The 26,774-nt window shown below is 43.9% G+C and overlaps 1 protein-coding gene across 6 annotated transcripts in view; it reads right to left on the reverse strand.

The window, feature by feature from the left end:
• trps1 (trichorhinophalangeal syndrome I) overlaps positions 1 to 25,502 on the reverse strand; it is a 73,105-nt gene extending 47,603 nt beyond the window's left edge. Inside the window, exons 1-3 of one of the 6 annotated variants that reach the window (XM_058046517.2) lie at positions 24,590 to 24,824; positions 10,515 to 10,903; positions 2,687 to 2,796 (exon numbers count right to left, since the gene is read on the reverse strand). Coding sequence is in view for 5 of the 6 variants with exons in the window: in XM_058046515.2 (XP_057902498.2) it covers positions 10,515 to 10,527 (13 nt within the window). In the remaining variant the exon portion in view is untranslated. Of the gene's footprint in view, positions 1 to 2,686; positions 2,797 to 10,514; positions 10,904 to 24,589; positions 24,825 to 25,016 lie in introns of those variants that run through there. The other 5 variants (XM_058046515.2, XM_058046516.2, XM_058046514.2 and 2 more) reach the window with 5 other exon arrangements.
• Between the last annotated feature and the right edge of the window lie 1,272 nt (positions 25,503 to 26,774).

The following is a 26,774-nucleotide window of genomic DNA, read 5'->3' on the forward strand; positions in this document are numbered from 1 at the left end:
TGAGGGTCCCCTCAGGGCTCGGGGTTTGGTTTTTTTGGATGCACAAATGTCAACAAAGTCACAACTTTTAGGGCGTGCTCCCACGAGGCCAAGCCTGTCCAAACTTTTGTCTACGGAGGGACTCCGGCAGGCCACATTAATATTCACCTTTCCTTCAAAACAACCGATCCAATCAATCCCGGCCAACATGGGCACGAGGATGGCTGATGGTGAATGTAAACGACACGTTACGACGCACATGCACGTGGAGTTGCGGGTGTGCAAGAATGCTGTGGGTTTGACTCGTGGATTATGTTGAGTCTTTGGATTTCCTTTCTATTCTAAAATGTGTCGGTTAGCGTGAAGAACTTGCGAGGAGCAACTGCATTGGAGTCTCTGTGACTCCACTATGTTGCCCATATGCATGACATGGTGGCCTGGTCCGCCTCTTCCGCTGAGCCTGGGGGATTTATTGATGTGTCTGTTGCGGTCTCTTAGGATACAACAAAAAAAAGGGGAGTGGGAGGGGCGGCAGTTGACTATTCAGCGATTTGATTCGGTGGAGTCTGAATCAACTGCCAATCTCCCAGTCAAATCATATGACAAGGTCATGCGATCAAGATTGTACCATTGTGACTGTATGTGGGGGGGGGGGGGGGGGGGGTTCTGCTCCGGCCCAGTATACGTTTTTGTATAAGAATAAGTATAAGAATTTGTTTTTGCTCCCCACAACATCTGTTTATTTATAGCAGCTCCAACTAGTGGTGGACTTAAGAAGACAATATTTGACTATTGGTCAGCTATGAAGAAAGCGTAAGGAATGACGTGTGACCATGAAAATCCTGAGTGGACGACAGCCCTCATATCTGTACCAAGCATTGTCCAAGCACCAATGAAGACATGAACAGACCTGCCAACCTGGAGGACTTCCCCAGGACGCCCCCCTCCCCCATTTGAGAAGCACCGGGCATGTGTGCGACTGCCCTCCTTTGCCCGTTGCAGCAAAGAAAGACTTGCCAGAGCTGAAATTGGACATTTGGTGTCGGGATGCTAGTTACACATCATTTCTAGGAAGTACACAAAGTGTGAGAATCAGCTACACGGACGATGAAACCAGCGATGAGACAACAGGAGGGAGTTTTAAAGGGCAGAGAGCAGAAAGGAAGAGGAGATGTGAATTCATTGCCTTAAAAGCAGATGGGAGTCAAACGGCATGATAACAATCAGACTTGCACATGCACAGCGAGGGCCCCGAGACTCTCCCTCTCAAGACAGATAAGCTCTAGTGTCAAATTCCGGCCTGATCACGCGTTGGTGTGACACTCGGCAGATCCCTCAAGCAGAGTTCCCTTTTTTTGTCTCTTTTTGGATGGACCGGCCTGTCAAGAGGTCAGGATGCGCTCCGAGTCGGGTCAGGGCCGATGAGTAATTTCGGCTTGGTGGGGTTTCCTCAAACTCCCTCAAGCAGCCATTTCTTACGATAATCTGGTGACTGACACCAAAACATGGGGCATGCTGTAGTTGCAGGATTGGTTTCACATCGCCAAGAAAGGAAGGCCTTAACTTTAGAAACCCAAAAACAAAAAGACAGCAGCAGTGGCGGCAGCTCCAATGTGCAGCCTCAGCTTTGCTTAGCAGCCCGAAGCACTGGGAGCGAGTGTGTGGTGGAGCTAGTTGCTAGCCGGCTAGTAGCTAGCCACTGTGGTGTGGCGAGGTGTCATTACGCCAATAACGTCGTTCTGGGGCAGAACAATGTTCAGAACAATACTCACAATATGGCTCACATTATGGAAATGTAACCTTGTTGGTGCTTTTTGGAGGTTTTCACCAAGGCTTTACAGGTGCATCCCGTGACGTGCATTCTTAGCTGCCTCTTTTGAGCCGTTTTATATCTTCAGAACACAGAAAAGCGAAAGACGTGCGCTCATGTCTCACAAAAACAGTGGAGGATGAAGATGAAAACTCAGTAGAAAAGGTGATGATGAAAGAAGAAATAAATAAAGTCCCCGAATGTTCCATGCGTCACCTCACCACAAAAACAACAAACTAGGTACGGCAAACGGTCAGCCTCCCCTCCTTCTGACGATGTGGCACTGGCTTTTGCTCCATCTCGTTGACTCCTATTATGGACATAGCAACGCCGTTGTTGATGTCAGGCCGACAACCGAGGTTTGATTCACCGGCCGTCCCGTCTCCCCCTCCCCCCCGCTCCGCCGTCTGAATGTGCACCGGGGTGTGTGTTAGATAGCAGATAAGAGCCATATATAAACAGCACTTGAAAGAAGAAATGTAAATGTTTGGAAGTGTCTGCGGAACACAGAGCGCATGGAGATAGAAAGGAGAGATGAGGGTTCACGTGGGATAAGACACAGAAGGATGCCTTTGGATCCCCAAGTCATGCGTAGCAAACGCCATACACTGCTGCGTTTAAGGGTGTGTAAGGAGACATAATGCTGTGCAGATGCTATCTAAGGCAGCAAATGGGGGGAGGCACGTCGGCTCACCCACGAGCATTGCTTTTGATTTGACTTTTATACATGGCTCATAGATGCATTAGGAGTGCATCAAACACCACGGGCGATAGCTTTTGCCTGGAGCGTTGCTACGGATGCGCTCCTTTTCCAATCGACAGCCTGTGAGAGCAAATTGACTTGCTGCCTCGATGCTCTTATTAGCAAGGGAGAGCCAATCAGACATATTTTCTCACCAGCCGTGAATTCAAGTCCACAGGCCGTCTCCAAGGGACGTCTAGATCCTTTACGACATTATCTTCACCTGGAATGACGGGCGGGTCATGGCCGAGTCTTGGCGTTGGGACTGGAGGACGGTTGGCGAGAGAAATTGGAGCACAAAAAGCACTAATAAGTTGAGCAAGTCATTGTCCAGTTATAGAGATTTTTCACTGATCAGATTAACGTGAAGCCCGCAATTTGTGTGTTGGGGAGGCGGAAACTTAACGGAATCACACAAAAAAGGGGAGAAATCAGAGGCCAAGCAGATGTTGTACATTAAATGTGGAGTGTGGAAAGGAACCCAACAAGCGCAGCCATCAGAAACAAAAGGAACTTTTTTGCAGCTGTTGTAATACAAATTGAGTTAGTGGGCCACTTTTGTGAAGGGATTTGACATGTAAACACTTTGCCTGCCGTCATGTGACCTAATAGTCTGCTTTATCCTTTCCTGAGGTTTGTAATCGCTGAAGTGGGCGCTGTGTTCATCGCTGCACATTTGCAGCCGCAGGAAGGCTTTGTAAATATTATGAGACAGGTTTCTTGTGGGGGTGTACCTATATCTGCTTACATCTGTGTGGTCAAGTGTTTCTGCATGTGTGCGATGCTGGCTGTTCACAGATAGCTAACGCCGACGGTTGTGCCAAAGAAATCGAAAGAGATCCAAAAAGAGAATCTGCAAAAAGCCACCGTGATAATTTAAGAACAAGTTTTGAACAAGTTTCACTTTGCTGTAGAGTCTGCATGGAAAATCGCAAGGCGACATCTGATATCTTTACCATCTCCATTATCAATATACACTAATCCCTCATTTACTGCAAAGTGTAATTCCTTATTTAGAAATGGATTATTTTGTAGCTAGGGGAGGATGAAACACGTTCATGACCTTTTAACCATGATTTTTAACATTTAGAGCCCTCCAGACTTGAAATAACACCCCTATAGTCTAATGTACTACACAATATATCAACATAATAAAAAAAAAATAAACCATTCTTCCGTTTTCTATGCCTCTTATTCAGACATAAACCATTGAAGACGAAAATAAGACTTGCGTGTGTTGCTGTAAATGTGTTCCCCAGGGGAGCAGAGAGAGTGGTGGACAGGAAGCGACGTCATGGCGAGTTTCCTCTTGTCGTGGGTTACAGCTGGTGTTTTTAGTCTGTATTTTTTGTGCCTGATGTGAGATCGTTCAAGCCTGCAACAAAAGCCTGTTGTTTCGGCAATCAAGTCTGGTGCTAGTGTGTCTCACTGAATACTACAGTAACATTACAGACACCTCGTGACCAGCGTACAATACTACATCAATGTCTTTGAATGCCTTATATTTGTATTTTAGTTCACTTAGCCATTTTTATGCTAAATGCTTCATTTAGGCAAAAATTATATAACATTATGCTTAAATATGCATATGTTTTGCTGAATAACAGACTGTATTCAATCACAAAACAGCATGATTTTATCATTAAAATATTTTTGAAAAATGAACCTTAAAGTGCGAAAGGAAGACTGTATTGCAAGCAAATCCTCAGCGATGGATGTAACTAAAGAAGCGATGCCTTGCAACATCATGAAAGACAACTCTCAATATTGCCTCTGACCCGCCCCGTGTCAGCAGCCACAAGGCTTCGCTACACATCTTAAAAGCTCTGCCCACTATCCATCCCTCACCTCCAGACTGAGTTTTCTCCGGCGGCTGCGTGAAAACGCCTGAGTTGAGGTGTCGGGTCTGACATCACTGTTCCAACTTATATCGCTTTTTTTCTTCGTTAGACGTTTTTGTTTTTACAGCTTCAACTCTGGGCAGACCCGACCGCTATGTGCACGCACACACACACACACACACACACACAAACCCCTAAAGAGGCCATTTTTCCACACAGGGCCACATGGTGCAGACAGGCACACGGAAACAATTCTCCAAAAACAACACACACTCTGCATTTAGAAACCTGTCATCCAGACACACATACACTTTCTCTTTTATTTCACACACACACACACACACACACACACAGTTAAATCTGCTGAATGAATTGCTGCCTTGTTCGGTGGTGTGCTAATGGCAAGGAACCTGCCATAGAGATTACCGCACTTACACACACACACACAAACACACACACACACACACACAGCAGCTCTGCATTAGGTATTGGAGGGCAATTATCCTTTACAGGTTAGACCCCAAGTTAATATGCCCGTAGAGGTCTATGCAGGCTCATTAAGACAGCTGATATTTAGCTTGTCGTGGCATGATTACGCTCTTTCTTCGCTCATATAGCCGTCATAAATAGATGGTGTTAAAAAAATATCTGGCTGCGGCGTGGCTCTTCAAAGCACATTTCCATGCGATATTCCAAACTACTAATCCAAACTTCCAGTAACTTCCACCACCCAGCTGTGCTCGCTGCCAGGGAACGGGGGTGAACGCACAAAGCCGCGCCACTGCCAACCTCAAACTAGCAAGTGATTTGGTCAAACGTGCTTTGCCGCATGCTGACATCAGGGAATTGAACACGACTCCTGCGGGTATTATCAGAATCAGAATGCCCTTTGTCATTTTACATATAGTAGAATGAAATTGCAGCAGCTCCATTTTCAGTGCAAGACAGTATGCCAGTACAAAATATAGAAATTAGAAGAATAAATAAAGAATAAATAGAAGAATTAGAAGAATAAATAATAAATAAAGGGTCTACATCAGGGGTCGGGAACCTTTTTGGCGAAGAGAGCCATGAAGGCCAGATATTTTAAAATGTGTATCTGTGAGAGCCATATACATTTTTTTAAACATTGAATGCAATAAAATGTGTGCATTTTTATGTAAGACCAACAGTTTTAGATAATGGGCTCTAATTACGTAGACCAGGCACACTACCCCACGCCAATGTGGTGTGGCCAGCACACTTTCGTGAGCAGCGCAGTGTCTAATAATAAATCAAATACTTGTTTCCATTAATACAACTTCTGCTGCTGCATAGTTTTGCACCGTACTCCATTATTTTGGCCATCTTCGTCAGAAGGCTTGGCTCTGCAGCTTTAGCTATTTGACTAAAGGAGGAAAGTTTACATTTACATGTTTTTTTGACATCTCAATGACCGAGGTAGACTACTGCATTACCCAGTAATAATCAAGTTTTGGCGTTTGACCTGGAAAATATCAGGAAAGATAGATATGGTTGGCCGTATTGCAGCAGAATATAGATGGACGAATTAAAATGCATAAGAAAGTTGTTGATTTTTAATATTATTTTTAACAGTCATTTCTGTGATGGTTTACTTTAAAATGTTAGCAAAAATAAATTTTTATTGTGGTAAGAAATGCTTGAGAGCCAGATACAGTCATCAAAAGAGCCCTACCTGGCTCCCGAGCCATAGGTTCCCTACCTCTGGTCTACATTGTAGAGGACGATTGGTTGCCTTGATTACATGGTTACATCTTGTTGAGGGAGATGATGGCTCGAGGAAAGAAACTGTTTTTAGTCTGTTTGTCCGTGTCTTGATACATCTGTATCGCCTCCCAGAAGGTAGCGGCTGAAACAATGGTGCGGCAGGGTGAGAGGAGTCCTGGATGATCCTGAGAGCTCTGCTGACGCTCCAGGAGTTGTAGAGGTCTGCCAGGGAGGGGAGAGGGCTGTGCTGCTTTGACTGTCCTGTGCAGCCGCTCTCTGTCTGCAGCAGTGCAGCTCCCATACCAGATGGTTAGGCAGTAGGTAGGTCAGCAGGCTCTCGATGGAGGAGCGGTAGAAGGCCAGCAGAAGTTTCTGGGCCACGTTGTTTTTCCCGAGGACTCTCAGTAAGTGTAACCGCTGCTGAGCCTTTTTGATGATGGCTGAGGTGTTTTCAGTCCAGGTCAAATCACCGGCTATCTGGACTCCCAAGAATCTGAAGTCATGGACCCTCTCCACGCCATCGCCGTTGATGTGGAGAGGGAGATGATTATTCTTCTGACAAGACTGCTACGGAGTTCAGAACATTCTGAGGGCGATTCCTAACCCTTCCAGCTGGCTGAAAGTGAATAGAGGTCATTTAGCGAGCCAAGTTAGCACGCAGGCTAGCAATGTTAGCATTGTGTTTACATTGGCTGGATGTGTCACTGCAATGCATTGGCAAAATTAATCTGAAAATAATTTAAGGGATGGGGAACATTTATCTTCTGTCAGCAAAAATTAAGTATTTGGAAAAAATGTAGAAATAGCATTATATATATTTGAAAATAGCACATTTTTTTATTAATTAAAATTGAAACACTCAATTGACTGTCTACAAATATTTTGCAACATAGCAAATTATAGATCACATTTTAAAAATACATTTACATTCACAAAAATTTGTAAATGAATAATTGTTTTAATAAAAATTATAAATATTATTTGTATTTAAAATGCAATTTCAAAAATTACAATCAATCTCTTAGTAATTGATTTATCAATAAGACAAATATTTTAGTCCATCGTCCTTTTGTAGCCTAAATGTTTTAAATAAATGTTAGAAAACCTACAATGAAGTATTTGTATTTGTTAGCCCTCCGCTTCCTTCAGCCAGTCGTCGTCTAACGGAGGCACCACCGCCATCTCAAGCAGCCTTTACTTGACTCCCATGCATCTCCCAGTATTGTACGGCCTTTTTTTATGCCTCCAATAAAATAAATAGATTGAGAAAATGTTGAAAAATATGTCGTAAAAGTCAACTATGCCTGTATAATTGAACGTTATAATGTGCGGAGACAAAGGCAGACCAGGCGTATAGGCGCATATAAAAATGTGTGACTAATAGGGTTGAACTCCTTCAGCAAAACGTCTACGCAGACGGTGTGAGCCGACTTTGCAGTCATTTCTTTGGCAGTGGAGGCGGCCCACAGCTGTATGGTTCCCCGGCATATGGATGAAATAAATACAGTCTGCACAGTCCTTGTTAACACTTGTTCGCTTGGCCACGGGGCACGTTGGTAGCTGAGAGACAACACACCCTGTGGCGACGCGCACCCAGACAAGGCTGCGCACACGGCCGGCGTGCACTGAAAGCATGCGCAGGTGAAAGCCGGTGTGTCTGGGTCTGAGGTGGGAGCGAGTAGCAACACATAAAGTAGCCCTGCTTGCTTGGGAGGCAAACGAGCATTCTGCGGAAGCAGGCTACGGGGGCACGTATCGAACCACGAGCTGGGTTTCTCTGGCCCTTGGCAATGTGCTGGGTTTCCATCCTAATCTGATTGATGCATCTCAGGCCCAGCCCCTGCTACAAACACGGAAGACAAATGAAGCAGACTTTGAAAATCTAGGTTGGACCCACTGGCACTGCTTCATCTGCTTAGCATTCTCCTGACTAATGGATCTTCCTTCAAGGGATCCAGGAAGAACAGTCCAAAAAACATCAGTCAGTCATACTCACAAGGCTGCAATATGGATTCCAGCCCAGTAGTTGGCGATAGCACTTTGTACAGAACCATCAACCTGCAGCAGCAGCGCAGTAAATGTCAAATCTATTCACCCGCTAACATTCTCAGCAACAGAATCGGAAATGGCCTTGCTTTTCTTTGTTTTTAACAGACCGAACACAATAATAGCAGCGAAATGCAGTTCAGCAAACAACACAATAATCCAGAGAGAAATAATAGTGAATGAAAGAAAAATAAGCAGTTTGTGTTGACGTCTCGCTGACAGGCTGACATTGACCTTGCTGCTGCGAGAATGACAAATAGTTTGAGAAATGTGGAGTCAATTGACAGTTTGTGCCAGTCTAAGTCTATCGATGCCAGAGTGTGGGATCGCACGCCTTTCAATCTCATAGCCTTTGACTTTACCGCCATCTTTGTTTACACGTTTTGCCTGGCATGCACTCTGTCTCTCTGGCGGCAGCCAGCTAGATGGACTCCAAAGGAGAGATTTTGTCTTGAAAACAAACAAGCAATGTGGTTCGTTAAGAGCTGTTAATGCCGTACAAGTCGACGGCAGCTATGCCGCTGTTGTTTCATGCCATCATGTAGAATTCTCTCAGGAGGTACGACCACACAGCATCACAAACATCCTTTGGGTAGCATTTATGAAAACGTCTTGCAAGTCACCCAAACTTACCTCATGCGCCCCACTTCATTCAAAACAATAAAAACATCTGTCACCCCCACGTCTGATTGATTGTGCATCCTTTAAACAAGTCCATCATTAGCCCGCTAACAAATGAAGTCATTAATTGACTAGATGTTCGTCGTCGACGCCTCTTATGCATCTCTGTCTGCGTAATTATGCGTGAAGAATTATGCTTGTTTGCGGGACACCGGTCTAAAAAATAAACACAAACTTTGTTAGGAGATTGAGCGTGGCGGTGAGCGCAGCGAGGGTTAATGGCCTCGCTGCAGAATGATGCATTGTTCTACCAAAAATACACACATTGTGCGTGTGTCTTTGGGAGTTGTGTGTTTTCTGTGAGTGGTGCTTTGTTGTTTTTGTGCAAAAGTAGGTCAACAGGTAACTATTTGTGTGTTTGCTGTGACGTACGCTGAGAAAGGAGAACAGACAACAGCAACGGGGGTTTGAGCTTTACCGGGCTGTTACGTCAGAGTCTGCGTGTTTTGTGTGTGTGTCTGTTTTGACTGACAGTCCAACTTACTTTTAGACTCAATCGTCTCCACTCAACATTCCTCCGTTTTCTAGAACAGCACAAAAACATGTTCCAAATCTGACTGGCAACATCAAAGCTGCGTCGCGGTGCCACAACACAGCCCGCGAGCACGCCGGCGCACACGCACAAACACACACACACACACACGTTGAGGAAAAGGGCTGCGCACACACACACTCACACACACACACAAGCCACAGCTAAAAGCATCAAGCGGTTGAAAGCAACCCGCCCTCGCTGAATAACATCACCGAGCAAAAGCCACCGCCGCCACATAATGAAAAACATACCCAAAACACGCAAACACGCACATACTGTATACATACTGTATACATACTGTATGCCCGCACTCATGTGCTTAACCAGCCTCACCAGCCCATACGCTCACTTTGTTCTCAGCGCTCACAAAGGTCTAACTTGGAGACCTATGCCAAGGTTTTGGAACTTTCAACCAAAAAAGAAGCAACCATTTCCTCCGTGCTGCTTCAAAACAATATGCGGACACAAAACAGTCTAGAAATAGCTAAATGAAACAATTCTAAATAACATTTTTTTTTTCTGGATTTTTTAGTACATTTCTTTTACGCGGTACACTTTATGTAAAATGTTCCCTTTCTAATCATTTTGAAATGTTGGTTTTGGTACATGCAGTGCACAAAACTAAATAATTTTTCTTTCTAAATTAAAAAGATATAGATACATTTAAGATTAAACAATTAAACAATAGAGTTATTATTTGAATTTTTAGTTTGGTAGAAATTATTCTACATTTGTTGACAAAAATACAAAAACCCTTGAAGCAAACCATATGATCATCATCAATATTATTATTATTATTATTATTATTATTATTATTATTGAAAGAGAAATGATTAGAATAGCAATTACTGTACTGTTTGTAGATGTTTTTTTAAAAGGTTTGAAACCGGTAGTTTCTGTGATGATACATAATAATATTGCGAATAATTATATTAACAATAATAATATTGAGAATAAATACATTGGGTTCAATATCAATGTCTGCAGGCCAACTTGACGACGAGAGCGGGTGCAGGAATGAAAGGGAAGTGAAATGATTTGAGCAATTGGGGGATAAATGGGGCTTTAAATGATTGACTCATTGAATGGATTATGCATCAGAGTGTAAGAATGAATGAAATATGCATGCATGAGTACATGCAAATGTCTTACCTCGGCTGTTCATCAGGTTACTAAAACATTCTGCCAGATTCCGGGCCTGGGCATCAGTTCTCTTGAGGCGGCTCAGTTGGGCCCCAGAGGTCCGTCTGCTCTGGTAATGGGAAGCAGAAACCGAGCGCAAGCCACTCGCGCTAATCCATCCGCTCCTTTCTCAGCAGGCCCGCTGTCCGAGTCCAGGCAGGTCCATCTCGCTCAAACTGTCGGGTTCTGTTTTTTTTTGTTAGTTTTTTTTATTAGGAGGGTCTTAAACTCCACATAGCATCCACTCGCTGCAATCCAGTGGTGGTCTTATGGCATGTAGATCCCAGGGAGAGGTTTTAAAAGCCAGGTCCAGGTCTTTGACTTCTGGGTCCTTCGCCGGACGTGTCTACTTTAACAACCTGTGGAGGCAAGACAAGAGACAGCTTTAGCGGAGCCTGTGGTCAGGACCCATCTATCCATACTTTACCAGGACAATGGGATCAACTAAACTTGCTTCATGTTTCCATACCACATGGCGCATTCCCACACCGACCAGCGGAGGCCGGGTCAACATTTCTAGTACGTAACATGGCAACATCGCTATTAGCTAGCCGACAATTTACCAGTGTGCAGCAACAAGAGCGCAGCAGCATGTCCTGTTTTCGCTCCACCGCCTTATCGATCACATTATGAGTGGAATTAACAGCCAGTCGATGAGCAATTTGGAGGAATTATGGCCCGAATCCACTTCTAATTCCAGTCAACGGCTGTGAATAAGAACAAAACAAGAATCAGAAGAAGAGAAATAGGAATACGAAAAAGAATAAGGCGAAGAAGAAGATTGCGCTCCAATCATCGCTAGACTTAGCCATCACTTCATTAGGAACGGCAATACACGCTACTTGTGTAACTTGTGTAAGCTCCTACTCCTGGTGCTGAACACAAAGGCCAAACAGTGTGCTGCCTTACTATTATTTTGCCACTCATTAATAAGACGGTTTGGCTTGAAATGTCTCACACAACTCCAAAAACCACCCGCTAAGATTTACATCAGCTGTATTTGTGTAAGCTAACTCTTCTACTCCTGAACCACAGCACACAAAAGGCTGACATCTTGGCAAAGCACACATCCACACGGTGTTGCCTGTGTTAGTATTTTTCTGGTTGATTAATAAATCCTACATGTCGGATTGACTTGAAACGTCTCACACATCTCAATGCACAGCTCTCCAAAACGCCCACTAGAAGTTGGACTGTATTTGTGTTAGCTAACGCTCCCAACACGCACACAGACTATGTTGCCTGTGCCTTCATTTCCTTGACAAATACACCACACGGTGACGCTGTTATTAAACCAGAAGTTGGATTCACTTCTAATTCCTCCCGCGGCTCTTCAGAACAGCCCAATGTAACTTTAAGGTCCAACCCCCCCTCCCCCGGCCCCCCCAGGGGACTGATAGGCACATAGGTGTAAAATTCCAGCAAGATGACTCGAAAAACATGGCCGCCATCCAGCAAAATGGTTTACTTATGTAGCAACAAATTGCCCACAAGTTGATAAATGATTAGAAACCTTTGAGGGTAACCTTGTAGCGTGTCACTTTTCAGAACGATCCTCAAATGCCATGTACATCATGGGGTGTCCTCATTATTTCACATGCATGTGCCTTTTTGGGAGGGCACGGGTGTGCGTTTGCATGTAATCATGTGCGTCAGGCCGTCATGAATGGTGCATTTGAGACAGAGCGGAGTATGGAGTTCCTCGGGCTGGAACCAAATTGGAAACAGAAAAACAAACACCCCCGCAACCCCCACTCTAACCCTCACCACCACCTACCATCGCAGGACCGACCTGTCTGGGACAATGTAACGGCCTATCGTCGGACCGGACCACACACAGGGAGGCGGTAGCTGTAGTGTGGTGGGAGGACATCTGTGTGTGTGTGTGCGCGCGCGCAATCACACGCTGGAAAAACAGGCAGGAATCATGCAAAGCTTGTCGAGAGCTCAGTGACGGATTGATGGGAAAGACAGAGCGATGGAAAGCCATTTAAATTGTTAAAAAAGCTTGATGGAGAAAGACGAGTGGAAAGGATGGAGATAAGTCACGGTGGTGGAGGGGGGGGTGAAAAGGAGCAGGATAAGGAGAAAAACAGAGACTGTGATTGACTAAATGAATGAGGAGCCGCGAGACCCAGTCAGGGCTCCGCGGGGGAAAATATTTCGACCTTGAAAGCATTTTTCTCCGTCTCATTTTCCTGTTGTGAGCACCACTTGTCGTATTTCCCAGCTAATGGCTAATGGCTAATGCTATTATGTGGTCAAGCCGTTATCAAGCAGAAGCGCATGGATGGCATTTGTGCGCACGCGCTTAACAGTAGATGAGAAACAAACCCGCGTTCTCACTGATAACACGACAAACCTATGGGTGTCGTTTAGTGACAGCATTCAGAGCACCGCTTGAAGATCAGAAGGGAAGGTCAGAAAGTGACTCAGACTTTCTGTAATGACTCATCATCTATCTCGCACGTCAATCTGTTTTTCTTCTTCTCTAAACGCCCCGTATCTGTTTTCAGGTGACGACGCACACCTCCTCTGAGGTGGGTGCCCTTGGTTTTTTTGTTGTTGTATTTTTATCGTCATTCCAAACAAAAGTTGGATGGATGCGGTAGAGGATGTGGTGTCCCCAGGTTCCTCCGCACGCATGTCACATTTACATGCAAAGCTTACGTAACAAAATCATACTGCTTATCTGTGAATACTTGTGATGGTTACCCGCCACAACAAAGTATCAGAAATTGTCCGCTTGCATTTGCCTGTCCGGTTTCAAGGGAAACACCGAATGAAAAACCACTACAATAGTGCGTCATAGCGCTTCTCTGATAAGATGGGTTGGCTGGTTGGTTGGATGGCAGAAAGGAAGGAAGGGCGGACGGGTGGAGACAGAGCAAAACAAATGTGTGTGAATTATCAAGTCAATTTGACACCTCCGCCATGTGGGGGTATTTTTGCCAGGCAACACAGCAGGGGTGCATATTTTGACAAGTTTTCCCCCTTTTGTGTGGAGTGGTTCAGGATTAGAAAAGTTAGCTTACACAGTCAATTCACTAGGCTATGCCCGCATTTCAGTTTTTCTCAATACTGTACAAATCCCCCAACTCCTGGGTCCAAACATCTTCATCAATTGGTTTTTTTCTAGAGAAAAAAAAGAAAGAATCAGCTGTGGGCTGATAAGGGCATGCAAAGTTGCTAACGTAACATTTAAGGCCTTTTTGGCTAAGAGAAGAGAATGGAAGAAAGCCCCATATGGAAAAGGTAGATTTCATCAAGTAAAAAATCTAGAGTGTTTATTGGTCAGTGCGGATGCTTCTGGTTAAAAGGCTTTCATTTCATTCTTCCATTAGCCAATTCAGTCCCCAAGCTAAAGCGCTTCGTGTATTTGAAAGGCGTGTTTGAAGTGTCCCAGTCAATTTTACATGCGCTTCTCGCGGAGTTAAGCTCCGCGTTCCAACAATTTGAGCCCAGAACGCACACGTCCATCTGAAAGGGATTACTACGACAGCGCTGTTCTCCAAGTAAAAAACAATCATACTAGCAGCCAAAGGACCAACGACAGTACAGTATGCTTTCTGTTTGTTTTACCATGCCACAGTGCATTATGATCTCTGCAGAGTATTTCTTTCATGCAGATCTCCGTTGTGCATGTGTACCTAATGTAACCGGTCAGTATACACATGGATACACATGTACAGTACAAGTAAAATGTCTTATTACTTGTGGGATGTTTTGAAGGTTGTTGGGTTGCTGCTACTTCAAAACCAGATAATCAAATCTCAGTTTTCCTACCCCCCGTTTTGCCTCGGGTTTCATCCGTTCATACAACATTGTCCTGCGTTGTTGGGCAAAATCCAGAGCACCCAACGCGTTGCTAACTAACTGTATGCAAATTTTTCACCTAAATAATATGAAAAGGTGCCGAAGAGCATTGCAATTCAACACCGTTGAATTGGACCTTTTCAGGATGTGCAGAAAGTCCCAAAACATCATGACTTTGACGTTTGAATTCTCCTGCATTGATTTCAGCAAGTATAATTCTAAGAACGATAACTATAACATGCATTTTGGTGTGTTTAAAATATTGCCCCCACTTTTGCACATTTTGGTATTTGTCTGACCTTGGAACAAATTACGCAAGTTCCACTGCATAACGGAAGATATAAATGTAGACTCCAAACAAGACACCATGTACCGTACAGTGATGAAGTACATTTAGTTATCCCACTGAAGGAAGTCAAATTGCTTCTTTCAATGTTCTAATATAAATTAGGGTTGCAAGTAATAATTATTTCCTTAGTCGATTAATGTGAAGCTTGTTGTTTTGTCATGGGCTAGGTCCTAGACAGAACCAAATTAACATGAACCAATAACAGACAGTCGATTAATTGGATAATCATCAATTAATTGTTGCAGATGTACTATAAATCACAAACTAATTTACATAAAAAAACTTCAACATAACATAAGAGAAATCTTCTTTCCAAACTTGAGACACTAAGACCTGCTGACACTTTCCTTCTTGGTCTGATTGCAGCTGAGCAACCTGCTCACTAAACTAAATCGATTTCATGGAGTCCCATTAGATGGGGAGACAAGAGGACATATGCTGGCAGCACACAAAACCATCCTTGGTGGAGTCAGAGAAGGACTTTCTCAAACAAGAATAGCCAAATCTTACGGTCTGCCGAGGAGGCTCCCAACTCACCGCAGCCTAGCCAGACAGAGCGCGTATTCATCCTCGGACACAGGCGAGCCGCGTAAATCAACAGGTATCTCCACAGCGAGACTCTCACGCTTCAAAGAAATTACAGAGAAGAAACTTTTAGTGGTGCTTGTAGGCGTAATGGAAGGAACTAGTAGCAGGAATAAATCAACATGTTGATTGTTGACTCTCTATTGCCCAAAAAAATATGGAAAACAAACCAGTCATGCCAGGAGAACACACACACACACACACAAATACACGTGCAGCAGGTATAGAAGGGTGTGCACACATGCACACACATGTCATGGTTTGCGTCTGTCTGGCTAAGCTCAAACATTACGTCACTGGGGCGCACACAAGCGTCCACAGAGGGAAAGAAAGAAAGACAGCAGTGCACCAACACAACTCTCCCGCCTGCACAAACACGCACACTTTTCCACGGACATTTCCTGCAGAAGCAGCGCCGGCCGCTTGACGGGAAAAATATCTGCACAGCGGAACGTTAGCGGGCCACAATGTTGACTTTGTATTGCCTTCCAGAGCCCTCCATTCCGCACGTGGGCCGGCTGGAGAGAAGCGGTGTTTCTCCGCTGGACGCTAATCGGGAAGCGGGGGCGTTTTTCTTTTTTTTTCCTGGGTGGTGATGTCAATGCAGGGCCGGGCTTAGTTCAAGTTTGGGGGTGTGCACACAGGAGCCAAAAGTTGTCACAGTATCTCAGTGTGGCTGCAAAGCAAGCTTGAGGGGGATATCAACTTGATGATGTTCTAACAGCACTGTGTCCCTACAGCCCGTTGATGAGCATCAAACGTTAGAAAAACTTTTTTGCTCCGAGGCACTCATAGTTCCAAGCCCCTTAAGAGTGTATTTTTTTTTTGAAATAGTAGCATTAGTAACCGTTACTGCCGCAGAGATCCATCAGGTTTAAGGTGAGGTGAAGGGTATGAGGCGTATGAGGTATGAGGTATGAGGTGCAAGGTGCGAGGAGCAAGCACGCCACGCATGCCCGCTGCCGTGATACCGCACCAGCCGACATTACGGCATGTCGCATTCCATTGCAACTTCCTGGCAGCGATTTTAAGCAAGCTCAAGTCTTACCCCAAGGGATTTCTGTTTTTGGTAAAAGACTTTGGGAGTAAGACCAGGCCGTAAATAACAGTAATGGATGTTTCTCGGATGTGGTTATTAAGCAGATTACATTTGCATAATCATCTGTAGACTTTTAATGGCACTGTGGTTTTGGCTTGTTTGTCCAAAATACTGTCTCCCCTTCCCTTTTAACTGCAAAGAAACAACACTCTTCACCTTCGTCATGACATAAAGCACCAAATAAAGATATTTCGTGCATGGAGAGTTTTACCCAAAATGTTGCACACTTGGCTCGTATATTTGTGCAAATGAGAATTTGTTTAAATGTCCGCCTTAAATGCAGTAAATGTCAGAAATAAAGGTTCATTTCCGGTTGGCTTGCATGTCCGAAAAGGAGCAGGAAGAAGCAGAGCTTATTTTATCTTTCCCCTTCGATTTGCAAAATGAATGAAATCCAGTGATTGACGTGAAGCTGAGGTGAAACTTTCCATGTGAAAGCGGTAAAAGCCCAAAAGCCATGTTGCAGAACAAGCGTGTGGCCCCCCACTGTGCTTTTCCTCTCACACAGACACACAAAGTAAATTTAAGTGTCAGCCGTAAAGTTTTCAACCATAGCCAGTGATCCCCCCCAAACCTCCTCCAACCACTGTCTATGCTAATGAGCTTCTCGCCCGGCCATCTGCGTTCCTTCCTTCCTTCCTTCCTTCTTTCCTTCCTTCCTCCTTATGGTCTTAATATTTGTGTACACAGCCGCCATCTTTTCCCAGCATTCATCTCAAGTGGCCAACATCGACTCGACTCCGACATCCTCCCTCCGCCACCAACACTGTCAAACACCCGACCGTGGGCCTCAGACACCCACCACCTTGTCATCCCCGACAAAGACCCCCCCAGATGTGTCCCCCACCATCATTTACATTTCAAAAAAAGGACCAACACCCCCCCTTTGATATCCAACTATCGATGCAGTCACACACACACACAATGGATGCTTCAGACACACACTGTAACACACATATTGACACACAGGCAAGTGGAACAAGTACTTTGGGAGGGTGAAGAGGAAAAACATGCACACTGTGACTTTGAAGGGTAACATTAACTATCAGTGAAACTGTTGAATTTAGTGAAAACACTGGTGCCAGTTTTATTTCCACCAGACTGGCATTAAGATGCACACAATGCTCGTTGAATATTGGGAAATTGTACAAAAAAAGGAGTCACAGGCTCGTAATCAGACAAGTTTAGGATCCATGCAATAAAAAGTCATCCTTTTCCATGGAAAATGCACAAATATCACAAATATTTCACATTTTGCCATAAATTAACTGCGTTGGAGTTAGAAAACTATCAAAGTCAGATTGAGTGTGCATCACAACAGGCCAACCTCACAATGTTGACGGTAGACTAAAAATGTTTATTGAATTTTAGGAAATTGCACAAAAAATGAATCATAGGCTCATTACGAGGTAACTTTATGAGTCATGCAGTAAAAACTCAATACTTGTCCATGGAAAGTATACAATATGTGGCCATAAATTTATAGGGGTTGGGGTTACAAACTAATGTTTTCAGACTTTGGAAGGAAAATGAACAAAATCCTACTAAACCAAGAGGCCCAAATGAATTTCAGTTTCCAAGGTGCAGAGCCGACTGAAACTGAAGCTGCACAAATGATCCATCACAGGCTCATAACCCGACAGGTTTGTAGTAAAAACACATTTATTCTCCCATGATCTATCACACCTGGGCAACAAATGGCACAGCGCTTGGAGGTCAGACGCTATTGTTTTCAGACTTTGCCGTTAAAACCTACAAACTCCCAGTAAATTTGCATGATGACAGGCTGAGAGAATACTAAATACGTCCATTGATGCATCACTGTCTGAATCACCACCGCTTCACTCGCTCATGTGGTTCAAGCCTGCTTTCACTGTGGCGCTTCATCCTTCCCTTTGACAACATCAGAAAGAAAGCAGGAGCACTTCCTCTCAAGTGGAGGGGAAAAAGCGGCAAAGTGAAGAGCGTTGTTGTTGTTGTTGTTGTTGTTGAGTACAGCTAATGGTTACATAAGTGAGTGATTGGTAATTAGCTACATTAGACACCGTTCTTCTGGCTGACAAAGACGGCCTCTTTCCCAACAAAGCTCTCAAAACGTTAGCTTCGTTAAGAAGCCGGGGTAGACATATCTCGGCCAAAAGCCATCAGACATCCCAGAATAAGAGCCTTGTATCCACTTCTACATGCATGAAGTGAGGCAGGAGCAAGTGTGCAGACAAACTTCAACTAAAGTTGCTTGGAAAGAAAGCCTGAGGGCTTCAGCTCAAACTTCCCTTGCCTCGCTCCGCCCTCATCTCAGTGGGGAACAGGTGAGACAGTTTGTTCCGTCTCGGGGCGCAAATGTCAAGTTGGACCAGCGGCTAGCTAAGAGGTTGTCGTGTCCCTCTGCTGTCTCCTAAATAACTATGAGACATATAACCATAATATCCATAATGTTGCTCATCCCAAGTGTGGTCCTTAATGAGCCTGGACTTCAGAGAAAGTCAGAATGGCTGACCTGCGCTAAGGGAGAGGACAAAGACTACTTTGAAACTTCTCATTGTTACCAGATGTTTTTAGCCAGAAACCAGACTACCATGCTAATGGGTCGGAGTGTCGTGTGCGTATGAGTGGCACTGCCAGGACTTAGAAAGAAGTGGGTTTGTAGCTGCATAGAGGATATGTTTAAAGAAAACAGGCTTTTAAGGAAGACATGCCAGCTAACACAGCTAACACAGATATCCTCATTAGACAAAGTCAATAAAATTGCTCAATTTTATACACGTGTCCGTGTCAGTCCCCAAAAGATGTGGTAAATAAATTGATGACACTGATTGATCGACAAAAAGTGCCTTATTTTTGAAAAAAATGTCCAAAGAGGGGGGGAGCACTGAGGACACATTAGAGCTGTCTTGTCAACTTAAATGCTATCGAAGCATTTCATTGATGTTTGCTAAAATTCCTATTAAGCTAACATATAATACAATCATGATGAGAAAATATAATGATGAAATATTCAAGTGCTGCCTTGTTTTTCATGCATCTTTTAGTGTGGACACTACACACAAATGGTACCCGTCAGTGTTAACACATATGTTTACGTCAATAACAGCATGATGTTACCATGCCATGTTTATTTCTAACACGTCACCAAAAAGAGCCTACACCAGCCACAAAGATGGTGTACCACAGCCAAGTGCAACGTCTCACGTCAGGTTGTGTTTTTACAGATCGCATACTTTGCGTGCCCAAGTTGTGGTCCCTGTTTTGTGTGTACGCAATCTTTCTAAATGATGCCCCTGATCACAAGGTGGTGCAGTCCGGTGACAATGTTTTTACACCGCCCCACTCTTGGAGTTCCATCTGCTGCGGTCATGCTGGACCAGCTACAGTCCGTTAATTGGTGGATAGGGAGTCGACACTTCAGGTTTTCCAATGACAAGCAAAGGAAAGGGAAGGCTTCCAAAGCACACAGGACAATACCACTTCATGGAAGCAGGCTATGAAGCCAACTATAAACAAGCCACTTAGTTTCAATAGAAACATTATGAAGCTGTCAATTCTAAGGTTCTCCAACTATGACCTGCAAATGGCCAACATCAAGGTAAGAACGTGACGGCCGTATCCTACAACGCTCTCCCTGAACTAAGAACTAAGACTTGAGCAAAAAGCTCCAGCACTTTTCCTCCATCAGCCATTTCAGCTTCCAACACAAAGAAAGTTACCATTTAAAAATCACATTTGGGCCACTTACGCCCCTCTGTCACATTTTCCGCAGCTAATTTTCACCGTCTGTCTGACGGCTTAATGTGGGAAAAAAGGGGAGGGAATTACCAGCGTGGGCTGCGGCGCTCATGGGAAACGGTCAAGTCTTGGAACGCAAATGCCAAAGTCGGATTGGAGCTTTTTGTATGAATACTGTATCTCCATTGTGCATTTATAAAATCTAAAAAAAAACAAACAAACTATGGCTTGGCTTTTAACAGGTAGCTTTGTCAGCTCAGTTGCTGTTGCCATCACCTCCGACTTGTAAACGCCTCCCCAGTTTCCTGACGGGGGGGATTATTTACCCTCTATGATGAAAGCTGAAAAAAACGGTCCCCTGTTTGGGATGACCCGGCCCCAGAAAGTCTTTTACAAATATAAATACTTTCTCCATAAACCAGGAACATGTGCTTGTTATCTTTAAAGACAGACGCTAAAAAGGCCAAAATCAACCAAAACAAGGCTGCACCAGCCACAACAAGATGGCGGCCGTGGTCTTCAAAGCATTTAGCATGCACTCCAGCATCCCCGCTAGAAGCAAAAAAAGCAAGAACTCAAGCGTGCAACAGCAAAAGTAAAAAGTAAGGTAGTAAAACCCAGCAAAAATGGCATCCTGATCTACCTGGCAACTGAGCCATGCATCGAGAGCCACAACGCCTGTTTGTTTGTTCATCGTCTTTGAATAACCTACAGTAGTTGTGACTGAGGGCTTCTTTTAAAATACAAATCAAAATGAATGGGCATACTTCAGCAGGCTGCTGGAGCAGCGGTTCTCAAACAGATAACGGTCTCAGCCTGCCCCCTCCCCCAACGCGGTCATCATCTCAGTCAATCCTGATTTTTATTTAGGATTTTTTTGGATTATTTTCTACACTCGTATCTAAGTAATTGGAACTTGTACATGCACTTCATTTATATATTTTTTACTCTTTGAAGCATTTTGTTTTTTTTATATTTATTCCTTAATTATTGTCTTTATCTTTTATTCAGATCAAACCAAGCAAATGTGTTTGTTTTCTTTTAACCGGCTGTCATCTTTAAAAAGATGAATACCCCAAGTGTCCAAAGTGCGTTTTGTCAAGGAAACAAGAATAAACATACGGAAACCGTATGCCGACAAATAAGGCTTCAATGAAAATTTGACTTCCACCTGTGCAGTGAGCATATACCAAGAAGCACTTCAGTTGTATATGACTTGCTGTCTGCAGCCCACCCACAATGCATCCAACCCACCAGGTAAGAACCACCGTTAAAGGGTCAAAGGGTACAAGCGTCCTCTGCTTGGTTAGAAACATTGAAAGTGCTTCAAGGAAGCTTTCAATCAATGCTTGACATCTAACAAGCGCAACACGCAAACACGCAAACGCAGACAGGATGCCTTCATGTTCAAAAGCTGTGGCTGTAGAACAGAGCCCTGAGGAGCCACAAACAAATGAAACCATTTTTGGTGGTAATTTTGAAATTAAAAACTATATGTACACGTCTGCATCCCTTCTGCCCGAATATGAGTAAGTGTGTAAGTGACAATGCTTTGCTAGAAGCCACACAAATGCTTCAGAGAGGCTTTCAATCAATGTTTGGGGTCTGACAAGCACGATACAACAACAACAACGTTCTATTCAGTCTATTCAGAGAGCCTTGGTTGGCATGCAATCAGTCCATTGCAACACTGTGTCTTGATTAGGTGGCCCTTCTTGACATAGACAGGAGGGTTAGCTTTCAAGTCAATGCTAATCATCTATGGGAGGGTGGCCGTCCCGCACAGACGAATGCTTGCTTCATTATTCACCGTGGACTTTTATGGGCTGTAGTGAGCCGAGGATGGTGAAGCGTCATGAGCTGTTTGCAAGGTAACAGTGGCCACGGGTTAGCCCAAAAAGGTGCTTCGGACGGACTGATCCTGGAAGCACCCAAAGACAAACGCACGGCAGCCCGCAAAATCACTACACTTGTTCTGTCATGTCGTACAGCGCGTCGAAACCCTCAAAACTACGGAGCGATTACATTCCAGCGTTTGTGTGCCTTGCCGTTTCGCTCTGAGTCCAAGTTGCTCGTCTTTTTCTCCCACACCACCAAAAAAAAAAAACTTTCTCTTTGGCCCGGTTGCACCGCAGAGGCTTCACATCTTGCAGCCATATGAGTAATCCGTGGTCGTCTCCATAGTGCGCACACACACACGTACGGGAAAGCCTTTTATACATTGTATTTAAGAGCTCGTCAACTGTTTGGAGCTTTAATGGTGGCTATGAACAAGGCCGTGAGATACAGTAACATCCAGTGTCTGCGAGGAAGCGGAGTCACTTCACTTTTTACTGGGACACAAAGCAAAGTGTCAAAAGGTTAGCATCAAATTCCGACAATGAGCAGTCGCTCGAGGACAGAGCCCTGAGACGCCATGGCAAACAATGACATTTGCTTAAATATGCTGTGCTCCAGTGGCTAATATACAGTTATTTTTAAAATTTTATTTTTTAAGTATAAAACAAATATAAAATATTTGTTCATTAAAATTTAATTTATATTTCTATTTCATTCATTGTTGTTCAAATTAAAACATAACGAAAATGAACTTTTCATTTGACAGTCCAATTTTTTTTTTAATGGCATACTGGAAATTGCTTCAACAAAATGTTTCTAAGAAATGAAAATGACGATCCTTAACAGTGCCTTCAGGGACCCAACTTATACATTGTGTGTATTTCATGGTTGTAATTCTGTAATTCAAATCAGCCAGCATTCCCTGATCTCTGTTGCAATACGTATAAATATGCATACAGTATATGCCTACACTCTGTACTCCCATTGTGAGGTTTTGGGACCAGGGGGTAAAATACCAGCGGGCTGTAACTTCACGTTCAAAGGGCCCCGAGGCGTAGTTGAAAGCAAACAAGAGACTGGCATGCTCATTTCTAATTTAACATGCAAATGCCACAATTCTTTTTAGTGCTGAAAAACATTTGACAATATTTTCCAAAGACTGTACTGTATAAATACTGTCTGTGCCCAATGAAAAAAAATGACTACTTTATGTTTCCCACAAAAACAAGCGCCCTTAAAAAGAAGCAAAAGGTTTAAGTGGGGGTGACGTGTTTGTGTATAATTTAAGAGACAAAGCTGATTGATTATGTTTTAGTACTATTGTTCCAGGATGAAAGTTACTTTATACGAGCTCAGACCAAAATAATGCCTTTTAAAGAAACCTACAAATGAAAGTGAGAATTTAAAGTGATTCATAATTCAAAAGAAACTTTGTCTACATTTTTCAGTACTATGATTAAAGTTGCTGAAACATACTTTAGAACTCGTTTTAACATGGATGAATACATATTATCGCTGCCCAATGAATTCTTTCGTGCATCACACCAAAACCCTACTCTTCATAGGAAACAAGAGCTTCCTTCAACACTTGATGCATACTGGCGCTGAACAAAGAATAGAAAATGACTTTTCTTCACACATCGCACAAAAAAATGACTCACAAGGAAACAGGACGCTTAAATTATTATTCAGTAAACAACCTTCTCTACGCTTTTTAGTGCTATTTTGCCAGGATTCAAGTTGCTGAAACATACTCTGAAACTAATTTCAACACATATGATACATACTGTCACTGAACCATGACAACAAAATGACTTTTCTTCATGAGTTGGACCAAAAAAGCTAGCTTTAAAAAGGAAAGGAGACATTTATATGAGACATACAATCCCCAAAACAAACTCCTCTGTGCTTTTAGGTGCTACTCTTCCATAATTAAAGTAGGCTAGAAGGCTAGAAGCAATTTAAACACATGATGCATGTATATGTGACTGTACCATGATGTTTTCTACAAAGTTGCATGTTTGTCATTGGACAGCAACAATGTTGGATTCTACTGTACGCGGTTTAAAAAGCTACTGAAGGTTATCTGTTGAATACAAGTGTGTGCACACAGAAGTAAGTTTTTTAAAGGGGGGTGAAGCAACAGAGAACTGTGGAGGACTGTGTTTAAAAAAAAGCTTCCTCGCCAGTGTGTGCCTCATTGTACTGGCCTCACATACTCCACTCTCCCCACGGAGTTGTCATGCCTACCCCTGGCTCCCTTATCTCAAAGGAACATCACACTTTTTCTTGCCACACAGATGGAGGGAAATAATGGGGGGTGGTAGTTGGGGGCTTTGGTAATGTTGATTGCAAGAATATCCATCATGCAAAGTTGCATGCAAACAAGTAAACTATCAAGGCAACGAGTTTCCCTTTCAAGCCGTGTGTAAGGAGAAGGGAGGGGGTGCATCACCATGCATGCCCCCCCCCCCCCCCCAAACTCTTGCAAACAATGAAAGAGGTGCAAAACTGCGCCATAACTAACCCAAGATAAACAGATAGAAAACTTCCACTTCGCTAGGATAAAAAGTTGCGAGCGCACAGTAAAGTCGTGGCAACAAACTTGGCCGAGGGAGATAAGGAGGAACCTACTTGAGGCGACACAACAGACGTCTCCCTCGCGGGCCCGCAACTCACTTTGTGTGGGGAAGCCGGCAGCCGACAGCGGTCCAACCTCCAGAAGCAGCAGAAGCAACACCCCGATGTCGTTCAAGTCCTGAGCTCAAGTGTGAGCTGCCATGTGAATTCAAAGCCGCACTCTTCCTCATTTCCTTTCCCCTCCCTCCTTCTTCCTCCTCCCTCATCCAGCCGCTCTCCCCGCGGTTACATAAGACGTCAAGCGGCCGCCGGTTGTCGTAAAAGCGGCGAACACAGCGAGGATTGTCCCCACCACCCCGTCAACCCAAACGGTGTCCCCCTTGGTTTTAACACCCGACCGAGAGGCTACCGGTCGGCGATCTCCTCGACGTGTGTTGTTTATTTTTTACGCCATTGCGACAGTTTTGAGTGTGTCTCTTACCTGTTGATTACAGACGAGCTAGCTCCGTGCTAGCATGCTAAAGATGGACGCTAAAGCAGACGGTCTGTCTCTTTGTTGTTGTTGTTGTTGCTGCATCCTGCAAGGTGGCTCTTTTTTGGGAGGGGGTGTCCTTTTACAGGAACCAAGAGAGTTTTGAATTCCACACGATCGCCGCCAACATGCAAAACACCGAATGATAAGTGACAGACTTTCAGAGTGTCGTTCAGCCACGCATCCCCGTGTTAAGAGCGCCTTATTCGGCCACCGAGAGCCCACCGTTGGGTCGCCACGGCAAGCGGAAGCGGAGCAGCTCCCGGTTTGTTGTGACTAGTGGTGTTGTCATTTTGTTCAGAGTGGTGTTTGTCGTTTTGCGGTGACAGGACATCTCCTGGCAGTTTTGCTGTTGGGGTTACGTCACAGGAGGAAGACAACACACACAGCTGCGGCTCTATTAATATCAAGAAGGAGACGTCCGAAGACTCTTAAAGTGACACACACACTTTTGCAACTAATTGTTACACTTCCTACTCAGTAACTTCACCATTTACACAATAAAGACTGACTTTTAAAGTCACGGCAAGATTTTGCTAAAGTTTAGAAAAGCCCCCGCACGGTGAGAATCTTAAAGAGGTAGGCATAATCATAACAAACTATTACTAAGATAATGACTCTTAAAGAGACAGGCACCCCTAGTTAAGTCGATACCTCTGAAAGTGGCAAGCACACCAATGATGAGCTCATTCATGTATTTCAGGATTAAGCAAAGACTGACAGTTAAAGTGACACACAATCACTCATAACAAACCTTAAAGTTCACCATAAATCTCCCTTAAAGTAGTGACCACTAAAGAGACAGGCACTATGATTCAACTCAATAGTCCAGTTGGTAGTCAACCAAAGCCAAGCTCTTTTACAGCTAATTGTTATACAGCCTACAAATTAACTTCATCTTTTACACAATAATGACTGACTTTTAAAGTTAAAAAAAAAACGCCTCAAGATCGTGACTCAGAAAGCTTTCTAGATCTTGCAGAATCTGCACCTCTTTCTGCAGTGTTTCCGTGGATTCCTGCTTCGACCCAAATGGTCTGTTTCATTTACTCCACCTCTGTGATGGGTCACACTCCCGAGTGCTCCCGAGTGCTCCTGAGGACTTCTGGAGATGTTGCGCCACATTTACTGAATGCAGGCAACCTGCAGCCCATATAAACTTGATAATGTGAGGCATTGGCATCGTTTAACATGAGAATACAACATGATAACATCGTCTACAGGCCCATGACACCAAAACATTGTTATTGTCTTGTTATTTCCACTGTGAAAAATGGCACTGAGAGCATATTTCCTGGGCTACATGTGTTCTCCAATATTTAAAGATTTATTTCTTTTTTTATCTTTCCTGTCGCTTCCTCCGTGTTGGAGGAGGCAGAGCAAGTGACGTCAGATGAAACGTCTGCTTTACTACATCCCAGATGACAGTACTTTTTCCCCAGCTCCTGACCAATCGCAAAAGAGTATGTGTGGTCGGGGAGGAGGCTGTGGAATCCAAGCATGTCGGCAAGAGGAGAAGAATGCAGACTTGATATCTACAAAGCATTTAAAAGAAACATGCAGCGCCCCAAAAGGCCCCTTTAAGGACCTGGAAAAAAAACTGTCAAAGTGTCACAACTGTCACATTTCATTCTATCTATCAGATAGTTACACTGCTAGGAGATAAATATTCAAGACACCATATCCCAATTGTCACATTTTAAAGCA

The sequence above is a fragment of the Doryrhamphus excisus genome, linkage group LG7 (genome assembly GCF_037039965.1).
Source record: "Doryrhamphus excisus strain RoL-2023G ecotype Guam linkage group LG7, RoL_Dexc_Guam_v1.1, whole genome shotgun sequence".
Lineage (NCBI taxonomy): Eukaryota > Metazoa > Chordata > Actinopteri > Syngnathiformes > Syngnathidae > Doryrhamphus > Doryrhamphus excisus.